This window comes from Orcinus orca, chromosome X (genome assembly GCF_937001465.1).
Source record: "Orcinus orca chromosome X, mOrcOrc1.1, whole genome shotgun sequence".
Taxonomy (NCBI): domain Eukaryota; kingdom Metazoa; phylum Chordata; class Mammalia; order Artiodactyla; family Delphinidae; genus Orcinus; species Orcinus orca.
Genome location: NC_064580.1, coordinates 42,574,271 through 42,589,698, shown reverse-complemented (window position 1 = coordinate 42,589,698; position 15,428 = coordinate 42,574,271). Strand labels below are relative to the sequence as shown.

Genomic DNA, 15,428 nt, shown 5'->3' with positions numbered 1-15,428 from the left:
TGCTCTTCTAGACGATGGGGACCAGGTATGAATTCTCCAAGGTCCCAGTACTCACCCTGGGTTGAGCCCACCCCCACAGGGATTTGCAATCAGGTTTTTCACTTTAGACTTTTTAATATTTCATACAGCGATTATGGTGCATTCAGGAACCCACCCCTCCCAAACCGCCCTAGGAAGGCCCCTGCCCTCCCACCCCATTTGAGGGCCCCAGGGTTTAGAGTGAAGGGGAGGTAACCACCCATCTGGAGACTGACCCCAGAGACTGTCCCTGCCCTGCCTCATCTTCCCCAGGGGTTAGGGGGTAACGCCTGGGCACACCCCCCCCCCACCATGTGCCCCTCTGTCCCTGCCTGTGTACATATACACACTATGGCTCCTCGCTGAGTTGGTCAGTTCCTGGCAGGGGCCCTACTCAACAGCACCGAGTGGGATGGGGGCAGGAGGGCTGGGCTAGGGAGACCCTGAGAAGGAGGCCCCTGCTATGGGACTGCAGGAGGGAAAGAGTGGGGGCCCCCCACCTCATCCATCTCCCAGAGAATCTCCAGTAGTCCCCAAATCCCCCTGCAGCTGGGGATGGCAGGTGGGGGTCGGAAGGCGAGTGGTCGAGGCATGCTTTCCCTTAGCTGACCCCAGGGTCTGGTGATGGTCAGGGTTTTGAATAGGGGTTGTGTCCCTGCCATGGAAAGGCTGGGAGCGGGGCTTCATTGCACAAAATACTGTGGGAGGGCCACACAGTGGGTGGGGCCCAGCCAGCCTGTATACAGAGATATTGCATTTAAAAAATGAAAACCTCATTTAAAATAATTAAAAAACAACAATGAATGAAACAAACAAAAAGAAAAAGGCCCACACAACATGAGGCAGGTGGGGCAGGCAGGAAAGCAGACAGGGGAGCCTCAGACCCAAGGCATCACCGTGTCTTGTCTGAGTCGAGATCCCCAGCCTGGGCTAGCTCCAGACCCCTGGCTTGCCGTGGGGTAGTGGTCCTGCGGGGGGTGGGGCATGATGGGGAGGGGTATAGGCCTGGCCTCAGTGTGGGAGGCTGGCACGGCCATGCTGTCCGCCGGCAACTACCGAGACAGAAAGAGAGAGAGACACACAGACAGACAGACAGATCAGGCGAAGGAACGATGAGAACTTTGTTAGCACCCAGCAGACAGGCCAATGGGTGGGCCAACAGGCCAATGGTCGGGTGTTCAGACAGGCAGCAGGGGACATGTGGGCAGGCGAGCATGAGTCAGGCAGGTAGGCAGGCAGCAAGCAGGGAGGATGATGCAGTTGGGGGCTGCCCTGTGAGGGGTATGGCATCCCTCCAGCTGCTGCCTGCTGGGGCCTCGGTCTGTGGCTTAGAACTCGGTGTCCACCACTCGGAAAGCTGGCCTGCCTGCAGGGGAAAGCAGAGCAGATGGCTGTTGGTGAGCAAGCAGGTAGGTGGACGGGGCAGGGAAGAGGGTGAGGGCCACAAGTACACTTACCTGAGTCAGGCATTGACGAAGACCGAATGCTGGCCTCCTTTTGTAGCTGGATCTCCTTTAGTGCAAATATGGAAGTAGCTGTGGGTGGAGGAGAGACAGGAGTGGGGCATGACCCATGAGGCCACCTAGGACCACCTCCCATGTGGCCCCGTCAGGGAAATTAGAAAAAGCTGCCTTTTCTTTGAGAGCCTTGACTTTCATCCATCAAATAATCCCACACACAAACCAGCTACAACCAGGGAAAATGGAATATAGACTATTACATGACACCAAGAAATCATTAACTTTGTCAAGTGCGACAGTGATACTGCGATTACCACCTATAAAGTCTAGACAATGGATGGTGTTTGGGATTTTTCTTTTTGTTTTTTTTTTGCGGTACGTGGGCCTCTCACTGTTGTGGCCTCTCCCGTTGTGGAGCACAGGCTCTGGACGCGCAGGCTCAGCGGCCATGGCTCATGGGCCCAGCTGCTCCGCGGCATGTGGGCTCTTCCCGGACCGGGGCACGAACCCCCGTGTCCCCTGCGTCGGCAGGCGGACTCTCAACCACTGCGCCACCAGGGAAGCCCGGTGTTTGGGATTTGATTGAGATTAATCCAATCAAATGTTAGCGTGATAATGGTATTACTGTTACGCTTAAGAAAATATTTTAGAGATACATGCTGAAATTGTTTATAGATGAATGATGTATCTGGAACTTGATTCAAAATAATCAGAGTGATTATAGATAAAACCTGATTGGCCATGAGTTGATCACTTGTTGGAGTACCTGGGGACTCATCATATTATTTGGTCTAATATATAAATATATCTAACTTTAAAACGTCCATATTAAAAAGTTTTAAAAAGTCAGACATAACGGAACACGCCATGTGCCTCCATTTCTGTAGGGGACAGGGACAGGGAAAGCATATCTATGCTTTAGAAGTCAAACTAGTGGCAACTTTTAGAGGGGATGCCAGGAATAACTGAAGGAGAAAAGAGGGCACTTCAGGGGAGCTTCTCACATCCTATTTCTCGACCTGTATGCCGGTTACACGGGTGTTTAGTTTGTAAAAATTCATTGTGCTATATGCTTATGATCTATCATTTCTCAGTATCTATTTCACAACATTTACTTTTTTTTAAAAGGTAAAGCGATGTTCCATCGGTTTTTATGTATGTTTGAAAATTTCCAGGAACTGAAAACTAAAAAACTCTTCTGTAATGAACAACACATCACACACGTGAACAAGGGCATACCCCCCCACCCCACCCCACCCCACCCCATCCAAGGTGGCAGAGCCAGAGCCCAACACAACCTGCCCAGCTATCTGCAGCAGTCCTGTTCCCCAAAGCCCCCCACCAGCCGGTCCATTCCCCAGCTCCACTCACTGTCAGGAAGTTTGTGGATCCGTTCCCCCAGACTGAGGAAGAATGGATGTTTCATGGCATCTTCTGCGGAGATCCGATTGCGACCTTCAAACTGAGTGTGTGTGTTGGGATGGGGGAGTATTGACACTTTCAACAAGTAGGCTTCTCTTCCTCCCCGCCCCAGATCCTGCCCCTGTAGCTCCCTGTTTCCCCACACCTGGAATCCGCTAGGCCCCAAGGCTGGCCCAGGAAGATCGTCTCACCTGCAGCAGCTTGGTGAGGAGGTCAGCCCCGTCGCTGTCAAGTCTACCACAAGGACAAGGGGACCTGTTTTAAACTCAGTTTGGGTACTCTGGTCCCTAACACCCACCTACCCACCAGCCTCACCGGGGTGCATGGCTCAAAAGGGCCTCGGCTCGGTACTTGGGGTAGTTGTATGTCTTGAACTCTTCATTGGACAGGATGCCCGGCCATGTCTCCTCAGTTGGGGTTCCTGGCGGGGAAGTGGAGTTATCCTAAACATCTCACAGGGCCTCCCTGCATGTCCCCACAGCTCCTAGGGCTCATGCCTCCTCACCCAAGATGCGGAAGATGAAGTGCAGCTGTTCCTCCACCGTGGAGCCCGGGAAGAGGGGCCGGCCTGTGGCCATCTCATAGAAGATGCAGCCCACACCCCTGGGCAGGGAGGGCACAGTGAATATGTAGGCAGTTGGCCGGTTGGCTGTTGTGACCAAGCCACCCCCCTTCACCGCATGGCCCCTGCCACACTTCGACCTGTCCTCACCACATGTCAATCTGAGTGGAGTAGTCCGTGGACCCGAGCAGGATGTCGGGGGGCCGGTACCACAGTGTTACCACCTCATTGGAGTAGGTCTTCGTTGGAATTGACTTGGCCCGGGCCAGGCCTGGTAGGTGGAGAGAAGGGGCAGCTGGGATTGAGGAGGTTGTGGGCAGTATTGGGGAGAATGCAGTTAGGACTGAGGGCATCCTAAGCAAAGCCTGGAGGGGCTGAAGGGGAGGGACTGAGACCAGGTGGTTGTGGGGAAGGGGGAGGCTGGGAGAGTAAGGCTGGGGGATCACTGGGAAGAAGGCAGAGGCCAGGGGTACCAAAGTCGGCCAGCTTGAGCTCTCCTCTCTCATTGATGAGCAGGTTCTGGGGCTTGAGGTCTCGGTGTAGCACCTTCTGCCGGTGGCAGTAGGCCAGGCCACGGAGCAGCTGGAACAGGAACAGCTGGGGACCCAGGAACGGCAGGCAGAGGTCAAAGAGTATCCAGCAGCCTGACCCCCAGCAGGCACTGCTCCCCCTCCCAAAGACAGGCTCTGAGCCCAGAGCCTTGTCTCACAAAAGAGGATAGGGTCCCAATGCCCTCCAAGGGCTCCCAGCTTTTTTTTTGGCAAAAAGGTCAAACAGGAAAAGTCTGTTTCTGGGAGATTTGTGGGGTGGAGTGGGTGAGTGAGGGGCCCCCTTGTGCCCCTGCTTCCTGCCCCACACCCACTTTCACATTGTGCATGTTGATGACGTTCCCACAGTCATCCAGGTACTGCTTCAGGTCCTTGTCCTGAGGAAAGAAGAGCAGGTAGAGGAAAGAGGGTCACATCCTGTGGCTCCTGGCCATCTCCCCACCTCCCCCCAGGACCCACTGCCACCCAACCTTACCAGGTACTCAAAGACAAGGGTGAGGGACTTCTCCGTGTGAATAATGTCGTGTAGCGTGACGATGTTGGCGTGTTTGAGGTCCTTGAGCAGGGACACTGCAGGAAGCAGGGGGGTGGGACAGGGGAAGAGTCAGGGCCCACCCTCAGAACAGAGGCAAGGAGGAGGACAGGAGGACTAGACCGGGTCGAGCCCAGATGGCTTGGGGTGGTGGCTCACAGCCCCCGGCTCTAACCCACCTGATACCAGGAAGAAGGTGTGTCCCCAAGTTCCAGATGTGGAAACTAAGGCTCAGAGAAGAGTATAGAGCAAGAACCTGGGATTGCAGCCCCAGGCTTATGTGACACTAGATTTTCACAACCAGTTTTTGGTTTCTGGAAAGCGCCCTTGCTCCAATCCTCAGTACACAGATCTGCAGCATCGTGTGAAAATGAGTTTGCACACTCAATTACTATGCAATTCAGATTCATTCCATGTGAAATTCTGACTAGAAACTATTGTGTCAAGTAAACTGGTGAGCACTTTCAGGGATATTCTCAGAACCAAAGCAAGCACCCTGCTTTACAATTCACCTACCTCTTCTCCACACAGGAAGATTCCTGGTTACCCTGATTTATTATCTGGATATGTGGCTGATGGGCACTTTCTCATGAAGCCCAGAACGTCAGGAGGGAAGTCCCAGAACCCCTAGTCCCTGTCCTCACTATGGGTGTGTGTGTGCAAGTGTGTGTGTGTGTGTGCGTGCACGCGCACACCATGGGGAGAGCCCGGGAAGCCTGGGGCAGATCAGATGGGGCCTGTACCTTCCCGGATGGCGGTGCAGGGTGCCCCCTCTTCGTGTTCCAGTCTGATCTCCTTGAGTGCCACGAGGTTGTCTGTGAGCTTGCTTTTGCCTTTGTACACGGTGGCATAGGTACCCTGGAATGTGAGGAAGAGTGACAGGAGACGAGCTATGAAGCTGCAGGGAGTTCCCACGGACCCCCAGCCCCACCATGGGCCTCCTGGCTGTCTCTCACCTCTCCCAGCTTGTCCAGCTTGATGTAGGTCTCCAGTTTCCCAAAGCCAATCTCAGACTGTGGGGCAAAGGAGGCAGGCTGAAGTAAGCTCAGGGGAAGGGACTGGGAGGAGGAAGAGGAGGAGACAGGAAGAGAAGACGCTCACCAGGCTGACACGGCGGAGGCGGCGGCTGAGGGGCTTGTCGAAGATGGGGCTATTGAGGGTCAGCTTCTCAAGGTAACCCTCGGGCAGCCGGATGTCGGCTGGTAGTGATAGGCGCTTGTTGATGTCCTGGCAGGCAAGATAGGGGAGAAACAGGACCATGAGCTCCAACTCCCCAGGTCCGACCCTCTTTTCCAGCCCCGCCACTGCCCGGACAGGGGGTTCAGCACCTCAGTGGAGATCTTGCGTGGGGGATGGTTGCGCATGCGCACCCTCACTGGTGACTGCACCTCATCCGAGGACGTGGCTGAAGCCTGGTCACTTTCCCCGTCAGACCCCATCTTCAAGTCCTCGTGTACAATCTCTGGTAGTGGGGACAGGGGGAGGGCAGGCCGGGTGGGCTCAGAAGCCCCAGGACAAATCCCCCCACCCTCCCGTAACACATTCCCTCATCACACACGTGTGCACATGGCCCCCAGAGCAGCCTGGAGTCCCTCATGGAGAGGGTGGGAAGGCCCAGGGAGGTTCACACAGGTCAAGACAGGTTGAACTGGGAGGGCAATAGTCACCTAGTGGAGCACCCCGCGTCAGCGGCGAGCTGAAACTGCGGCTGGCCCAGAGCCAGTGGGCAGGCAGCAGAAGTAGCCAAATGCCCTGGGAAGGCAGGCCCAGGGCAGGCAGGTGCCAGGAGGCCTGAGGGGGCTGTCACAGAGCGCAGGAGAAGGGCAGAGGGAGGCTTGGGGCAGCTGTGGCAGGCGGGGCACCCTTCCTCCCCGCTGAGGCCTGGGCACAAAGCCAAGGAAAGGGACACAGATGGACAATAGAGAGAGGGTGTTGAGAGAGGATGGCAGAGATGAGGGAAAAAATGGAGAAAGGAAAATGAAAATAACGCAAGTTTAAGAGGAACTCAGTTGGAAGGCAGCACCCCTGGGACCAGTCTGGGAGTGGGAATGGTCAGTGGACCCACCTGGTGCAGAGCTGAGTGGGCCCCGTCCAGAGCGAGGTTCACCAGGGGCAGCACGCGTGGGGCCCTCTCCAAGGTCACTGCCGCCGCCACTGCCACTCTCATCCAGGCCTATCTGTTCAGGGGCACCATTGGTCTTATCTACACCTCGGCCCCCTCGGAGTGTCATTGACAGCTGCCGTTTGATCTTCTTCATCCGATCCATGGCGACCTGCGCAGGGGGTATGGATGCGAATGGGTCCCACATTAGCATTTGCCTGACACCCATAGGCCCCCTAAAACCCATGACAACCCAGTGAGGTGCACTGACATGAACCTGTGTCAGTGCCCACTCAACCACTGTGGAGTCCTGGGACCACTCAGGATTCCTAGAAACCTGGCATGGATGGAGACCCTTGTCAGTGCCTGCCACCTACGATGACCAGCCCCAGGGCACCCTGCTCCTAAGGAGCCCACCTGGGTACTGAGGCTTGGGTGGCTGGCTGAGGGAAAGGGCCCAACTGGTGGCGTGTTGGCCTCTATGGGGGCACCCTCACTGTGGAAGCAGAGGCTCCACAGCAGGCATTCTCGGGTGCAGCAGCACTGATGGACCTAGCCATTGGTGTAGCGGGGGGCTCGCCCAGGACGCCGGAACCACTGACACGGCCCCGGGCACGCCCACAGAATGGCATGTTCTGCTGGCACCAGCTCACATCACCCCCAACTGCCAAGGCGGAACGCTCCCCGCGACCACAAGCACCCTCCTGCCTCCCCCAGCAGCCATGGTCAAGGTGGCTAAAGGATTACCCCAGTGGGCTACCCAGGTGAGGGGTGCAGGGAGAGGGAGGGAGAGTCCTGCCCAGACCCAACCACTGGGTGGGGTTGCGGGGGGATCTAAGTCTACCAGCTGTCCTGGTTCCATCAGGTTGAACCCAGATTTTACCAATTTTTACAAGCCAGGTCACATTTCTCCTCTACTTGAGAACATACCACATGTCCCTTATCACCCCAAATAAACGTCTCAGTCCTTAATGTGGCCCACAAGGCCCCCATTCACACCATTACCTCTCTGGCCTCACCGCCCCCTCGTTGCTAATTGCTGTTCTGAAACCGCACCCAAAAGTCCCACCTCAGGGCCTTTGCAGTGGCTGTTCCTGGTACTTAGAAGACCCTTCCCCTAGATTTCAAAATAGCTCACTCCCTCATCCCCTTCAGGCCATTGCTCAAATATCACCTTTTTCACAGATAACCACGAATAACCCTATTTAAAATCGCAATCATTCTGAGCCCCCTCACCTTGCCAATTACCCCCCCAGCACTTATCACCTCCTCAGAAATGACACCATCTAGTTACTGGTTTCTTTATTCTTTACTGTCTGTCTCCTCACCACCATAACTAGAAGATCAGCTCCGCCAGGGTAGATTTATGTCTGTTTAGGTCGCGGCTATATCCTGAGGACCTGGAACAGTGACTGACACAGAGTAGATGCTCAAAAAGTGCTTGTGGCAGAAATTAATGAAGCAGGGGGCTAAGGGCCTAGGACCAACATCTGTCAGGGTGAGCAGGGTCAGTCCCTGCTACTCATGAACAACCCCAGACAAGGTGACCCAGGGACACTGGTATCAGCAAGAAGATGGGGCTGCTAGAGGGAACGGGGCCACCAAAAGGCTTAGGCCAGTCTTCTTCTGCTTCCTCCTGGGCTCTGGGCCAGCAAGGAGGGGGAAAGACCTGGCCCAGGAACCATCTGGACTCACAGCAGGGCCTAAGATGGCCCTGGGCCCACGGGAAGTGGAGCTAGATAGAAGGTTGACGATGAGGCTGGGGCTGGATTCGAAAGAGAGAGAAGTGGGTCATCTGTTACCTTGAAATCAGGTGCTTACCCTAGCGATCCCCATACCCCACTTCTGCCTGCCTGAGCTCATCACCCCCAGAAGGGGTAGAGGGCCCAGCCTAGCAGAAAGATCCAGTAAAGAGGATGAAGTCCATCCAAAGAACCCAAGATAACAATAACAAAAAAAATCCTGACCCAAGAGGCTGAACACTGGACCTGAGGCTGAGGAAGGTGAAGCATGGCCAGCCCCCAAAGACTGTTTTCCATACGTCCATATGGCATGGATACCCAGTCGCTTTGCCTGTTGTGGCAGGGAATGGGGAGCTGGGGGGACTGTAAGTAGAGCTGGACGGAGGATGAGGAAGGAACCCGAAGGAGCCATGGATCCATGACCTCTAAGCGGTAACCCCAAGGGCTGGACATATTCCAGAGTTCAGTTTTGGGGGGATTTTAGGGAGACAGGGTACAAAATCTGTGTATCATGCAACGCCCCCAGCAGGGGGACCCTGGACAGGGCCCTGTGAACAGAGACACTTGAACATTAATCTGCAGTAAAACTTTTAAATATCATTTCAGTTTTCTGAGATTTTTAGGTTTTAGAATACTGAAGGAGCAAGAAACTGGATACACAACCCCACTCTGAGAAGGGCACATGTCCGTCTTGACCCCCTGAGGGGATGCTTCCATCCTCAGAATACTTCCACACCCAAGGATACTCACCACCTCACATCACACCAACCACTGAGGACACAGTCATCACACTCTACTAACTCCTATAGGAACATACCATCCTCATTCTGTTCAGGCACATCTCATAAGCACACACTGGACTCTCAGTGTCCTGCTTCCTTCAGTACACACTGGACCCTCAAGAAGGCTTCTCTGCATTGTAACTGCCATCGGCAACGCAATTTCCCTATTTATCTCTAACCCCCATCAGCACACAAAGCCTCAACAGAGCACTAAGCTCTGTTAGCACATCACTGGCCCCTCTAAGTTAACTCTTAGCACCACATGCTGCCTGTTTTCTTCTCCACAGCACTCACTGTTCCCCCAACATGATTCTGACCCCTATTAACATGCACTTGGGACCCTCTACAGCAGTAGAGGTTGGTAACCCACATTAGCACTCACTGGACCTTCACACTACCCTGAATCCCATGAACACAAAGTGAATCTTGCAGATCCCTGACCTGTTTTAGCCCACACTCAGACCCCTCCACAGCTATGATCATCACTAACACATATTCTGGTCCTCCCACTACCCTGTCCCCCCATACCCCATCAGCACAGGCTGGACCTTCACTTCACCCTGACCCCTATTAGCACACACCGGGCCTCACAATGCCTCCCCATTACCACACCCTGAACCTGTACTCAGCCCTAGTCCCCAGGGACACACAAACATGCTGTTCTATAATGGCCTGACCCTCATTAGTGCACACAGATCTTCATTCAGCCCAGAACCCCATTAACACACTTCAGCCCTCCATGGCACTAATCCACTTTAGCACACCTGGACTGTCACGTTCCTGTCCTTTATTTCTCTTTGTTTCAACTCCTCCATAGCTATAACCCCTGTCGGTTGACAACTGGATCACTTCACAGCGCTGATCTTCCTTATTGTACACAAGATCCCCTCCACAGCTCTACCCTCCTTTAGCACTCTCTGGAACCTCAACGCACCTCAGTCACCCAAGAACACACTGTCTTCAGAATGTTCAGACGCTCATTAGCATATTCCAGAACTCATACTGCTCTGATTCTCCCCCCCATTGGCACACATTTAAGCGCCTCCATGACTCTAAATCCACATTAATAGTCACTAGAACTTCATATATTACCCTGCTCCTTCTTAGGGTGTCCTAGAGTCTCACATCCCTTGACCTCATGGACCCACACACACTGATCTCACACCATCCTGATCCTTAATACACTGAACCTCTTACAGTGCTTAGATACTTCCCTCACCCCCAACCCACACACACATATATCCACAACTCTGATACCCATTAGCACAGGCTCAGGGCTTCCACTACTCTGCCCCCATTAGCACATACTGGGCCTCATACTACCCAGACCTTTATTATCATATGCACATACCCTCGAGAGCTATGACCCCCATTAGTACCCTCTCAACACTGGAGTTCTTCCACTACCCTGTCCTCCATGAGCACACTCTGCACCCTCACACCTCGCAGTCCGTCATGGACAAATACACAATATTAACACCATCCTGACCACCCCCCCCTTACCACACACAGGGCCTAAGAACCCCGATCCTACTGGCACACCCTCTGGTACCTCTACCACCTTATCCCCCAGTAACACACACGGGGCCTTTCTACAGCTATAACCCCATTTGCATATCTCAGCACTCCTCCGACGTCCTCTCCCTTGTTATACATCCTCAGGTCCCTCCATCGCCCTGCACCGCCCCTCCGTTAGCACACACTGGGCCTCAAAACCTTACAAAGCGGTAAGACTTATTACCACATGCTCCGACCCCTCCACAGCTCAGGCCCCCGTTAGCAAACCTCGAGTCTTTCACCACTCTGCCACCCATTTACACACCCTCTGGTCCTTCGATTACCCTGCTCCCCATTAGCACCCACAGTACTTCCCATCCCCAGTTCCCAGACCAGGCCCAGGGCGGGGCCAAGGTCAGGGAGGCCCCAAATGACCCCCGGCCCGGCGCATTCTGGGAAACTCGCTGGGGGAGGGGGCACATGCCAGCAGTGCAGCCCGGCAACGCCCGGGGTCTGGGTTGGTTCTGTAGGAGGAAGGGCAGCCCCCACCCCATGCCTCGTGGACGCGCTCACCGGCGGGGGCGCGCGAGCAACCTCAACGCCGCGGGACCGGCGCGGCGGCGCCTGGGGCGGCGGCCCGGGCTGAGGCCGCGCGACCTCCTTCTCCTCCTGTTCGCCGCAGGCGCCCGTCCCAGTAGTCTTCGGCCATGGCTGCTGGGCCCGGGCCGCCGCCGGCTGAGGAGGAGGAGGCGGCGGCGGCGGCGGTGGCTGAGGCGGAGGCGGCGTCCCGCTCAGCCGGCCATGAGCTTGGCCGCTGCGGGCGATGCCCCTGGGCTCGCTGGCGCCGGCTAGAATCCGAGAGCTCACGGCGGCTCGCGGTTCAGAGCCGACTGCTCGCGGAGACGCGGCAGATCCCAGAGCCGAACACCCAACGGCCCAACCGCTGCGCGCGCCGCGCTCCGCGCATGCGCACGCACGCGCTGGAAAGGGTGAAGTGGTAGGGAAGGGACTCACCTCGGACTGGATGTACCAAAAGACCCGTCCGCAGCGGGAGGGGGCGCGGCCATTGCGCGCCCACTGGGGAATGTGGCGCTGCCCTGGAATGGCGCCAGGGGGGAAGTGTAGAGGTTGTTTAGTACTCAGTTCCGATCTTGCTAGAAGTTTGCTAACGCTGAAGTGGGCAGCAGACAGTGACCAGCGTGCCGGTCACCACTCGGTCCCCCTACTCCGTCTCACTTGGTACATCCCCATGATAGCAAACGGGACTTTGGGAAGGAGGAAAAAGATAAGGCAGTCAGTCCTAGTCCCTTGAGGTGCCTCCGGAGGCAGGGACTTTAAAGGTTCGCGAGAAGATGACTTTTCTAGGAGAAGCGGCCTGGAGAATCACTGGCCTCTACCACCTTAGATAGGACAGAGTCTAGCCCCGCCCAGCTGCTCCTCCCCAAACGCGAGCTCATTCCCACTGTGAATGTATGCGGCCCCGCCCTTTGAGATTGTCGCCCATCCAATCGGATTTGCTCCCTGGGGTGAGGCAGAGCAAGAATAAAGGGCGTGGCCTGGCTGGAGAGGCGTGATTTCGCTGCCCCGGCCGCGCCTCTGCCAGGTTTTCATTGGTTTCACCGTCGAGGGGGCGGGGCCTCCTTTTTGTTCTCAACCATGGGTCGAATGCCTCGCAAGGTGATTGGTCAAAAGGTCTTTCAATCTAATTTCGTCCCGCCTTTAACCCCTCCCATCTCCATCAGCGAAGCTCACGGGGTGGAGCCTAGGCTGAAGGGAAAGATGGACCTTTACAGGAGCGAGTGCATTACTACGCATGCTTGGGACTTTGGGTTGGAAAGGGGGCTCTTTTCCGCCTCACGCGAGGATTTGTACCCTAAATTGGGTTTTACTGCCACCTCTCAACTACCTCTTCTGGCCCGCCGGAGCCCCGCCCGTGGTTCCCCCTGCCCCACCTCCTGGGCTCTCCGGTTTTTCATTTTATTTATTGGGCGCCTGTTGTGTGTCAAGCACTGACAAACCAACCTAATCCCTCACCCCTCTCTGCCTGCAAAACTCCTACACTATCACCAAGCCCAGTTTAAATGGCAGCAGACTCCGTCCGGCAGGCCATCTGGAACATCTTTACACGGCACCCCAGTGCAAAGCCAACTTCCCCATCTCTTCTGGGCTTCCCCTTATGGTACCCTTGGTCACACCAGTTCATATTAACGAGGATTTACCGGAGCATGTCGGGAGTGGAAATATTTCACAAAGACAAAAGTCCACCTCGGGATAGATGATCGCGTCCATCACTTCCCAGACCTCATCTGTTAGCCGCCTCACTCGGCTCCAGTCGTACTAGTATCCTAGCTGTTCCTGAATGAAGCAGGCACAGTCCAGCCTCAGGGACTTTGCACTTGCTGTTCCCTTTGCCTGGAATGCTCTTTCCCCAGATATCCACTTGCCTCATCTTTTTCCAAGTCCTTGTTTCAATGTCACCTTCTTCATGAAGCCTTCCCTGACTCCCCTATTTAAAACTGCCTACCTGCACCCCCCCATCATTCCCCAGACCTGGCTCTACAGATCTTCTGAACTGCACTGATCAACTTCTAACATACAATTTACTCACTGTGTTTATTGTCTATTCTAGGTCTTGCCCTAGCAAAACATAAGTATGCGCACACGCGGATGCACACACACACACAACCCACCCCAGGACACGGATGTTTTTTATCTATTGCTATCTCCAACACCTACAATAGAGCCTGACACACAGTAAGCAGTCAACAAATGTTTGTTGAATGCCTGATGGTAAATAGTTCTAGGCAGAGACAAGAGGAAGCAACCTTGTCCCACCCTGTCCTTTGTGCCTGCTGGGTGCAGGGGGCTCAGTGCAGTGACCCAGCCCTTGCCCACTGAGCCCTGGTGTTATAATGGTAGACAAAAATGATAGAGAAGTGAAATGGCATGTGTGGGGAACTGAAATGCAACCAGAAAACATGGGTTCTTGATGAAGAAGCTGTTCTCAAACCTTGTGAAAATTAGGTAGCAAGGGGATCCAGGAGCTGTGGTGGTGAAGAAAGGGACAGCAATGTCTGGAGTCAGGAGGTGTAATGGTGGGGGGTGGGGGGATACAGTGAACAAGGTCTAGAGTACCCATGAAGGCCCCAGGATAGTAGAAGCAGAGAAATCAAGTTTGTGTGCAAGCCTCAGATGCTGAGGTGGAAATGGTGGCAACAGTGGACAGACGTGCAGAGTTTGGGGGTACTCTAGAGCAGCAATAATGGAAAAAGTACCTGTGGCGGGAAAACCTCTCCACTTGACCTAGATAGCTAGCATCACCACTAAATGGATGCCAGAGATAAAGCACTTCAGTCCCTAATGTCCTGGGGGAGAATGAAAGGAAGTATGGAAGGATGAGGTCACCCAAACAGAATAGGCGAAGAAAAAACAAGTAACCAGAAAGGGACTTCCCTGGTGGCTCAGTGGTTAAGAATCCACCTGCCAACGCAGGGGACACGGGTTCGAGCCCTGGTCCAGGAAGATCCCACATGCCGCGGAGCAACTAAGCCCGTGCGCCACAACTACTGAGCCTGCACTCTAGAGCCACAACTATTGAGCCTGTGCACCACAACTACTGAAGCCTGCGTGCCTGGAGCCTGTGCTCCGCAACAAGAGAAGCCCCTGCTCGCCGCCAACTAGACCGCACGCAGCAACTAAGACCCAATGTGGTCAAAAAAAAAAAAAAAGTAACCAGAGGGAGGTGGGGCAAGGGCAATGCTGTGCCTGGAGTCTGGAGCTGGCCCAGGAGACAGCACATGTGGGAACAGGCTGTGATGGGTGACAGGTCAGGGTAAGGCCAGTTTGTGTGATTCCCAGTACTTGAGTTAGAGTGAAGGAATGAGCGGTCTGTTTCTAAATGGAAAAAGTTGGAGTCTGGCTGGGTGAAGGACAGAGGTTATGAGTGGCATCCTCAGGCACCAGGTGGCCAGTCCGATTGGTGCTTTCAACTGTCTGAAGTGCTCAGCTGAGACTAAAGACGGAGTGCGGGCAGTTCTGCAGTCCTGGTGGGGCTTGTGGTGAGCCTCCTACTGTCTGCTCCAACCAGTCAACAACCCACAGCCGCTCTCTTCTCACAGGTGGGAGGCCTCAGGACAAGCAGACCAGGCCTGAGGGACAGGAAAGAGGCTTTTCCTTTACAGATGTTCTCAGCCAAATATTTTCATCAGAACTGCAAAGTGTGCACAAACACTGGCATTCCTCAGTCAAGCAGAGCTGTTGAGGCCCCTCTGCAGCAGGGAAGTTGAACTAAGGACACCACGGGCATTCCTAGCACTGGGAACCATGATGCTAAAGGCCTGTCCAGGGTCTGAGTGCTTCGGTCCAGGTGGGAAGAGATGTGCCCCAAGGACATAAGCCACAGTGACCAAGCCCTGGCCAACTGGTTGCCATAACTTTTCCCTTCACAGAGGGGGGACAAGGTTAGAGAAGTTAAAGGACTTGCCCAAACACTGCTCTTAACTACCTCTCAAAATCAATATGGCAGGGAGTTAGGAGCTAGAGATGGAGAAAGTGAATTTGAACCCACCTCCAGTGAAGTCACAAGGACCTAGGTACCTGCTCTCCACAGCTTCACTACTGCCTCCATTTCTTCCTAAGCAGGAAGGGCAGGAGGAAGACATGACAGTTCCCACATTTTCTCTGCCCAGGAAGCTGGCAGCTGGGGTGAGGCTGAGCCCTTTTGGTTACTATCTGAACCAGACAGCTCCAGAAAGTCCCTTCTTT

At 54.7% G+C, this 15,428-nt stretch overlaps 1 protein-coding gene across 5 annotated transcripts; it reads right to left on the bottom strand.

Moving 5' to 3' along the window:
- Positions 1-94: 94 nt before the first annotated feature.
- On the bottom strand, positions 95-15,314 carry CDK16 (cyclin dependent kinase 16). Of its 5 annotated transcripts, none has more exons than XM_033409717.2 (16): positions 11,679-15,314; positions 6,608-6,815; positions 5,871-6,004; positions 5,644-5,769; positions 5,499-5,555; positions 5,286-5,400; positions 4,486-4,580; positions 4,325-4,387; positions 3,936-4,059; positions 3,613-3,733; positions 3,406-3,503; positions 3,216-3,321; positions 3,092-3,134; positions 2,850-2,940; positions 1,476-1,553; positions 95-1,384 (listed from the first exon to the last, which is right to left on the bottom strand). In XM_033409717.2, the coding sequence occupies exons 2-16, from the start codon at positions 6,807-6,809 to the stop codon at positions 1,347-1,349; spliced, it is 1,491 nt and encodes a 496-aa protein (XP_033265608.1). In that variant the 5' UTR covers positions 6,810-6,815; positions 11,679-15,314; the 3' UTR covers positions 95-1,346. The 5 variants fall into 5 exon arrangements, with proteins under 5 accessions (XP_033265608.1, XP_033265607.1, XP_004282039.1 ...); XM_033409716.2 differs by having other exon boundaries at positions 95-1,070; XM_004281991.3 differs by lacking the exon at positions 11,679-15,314 and adding an exon at positions 11,238-11,663.
- Positions 15,315-15,428: the final 114 nt, after the last annotated feature.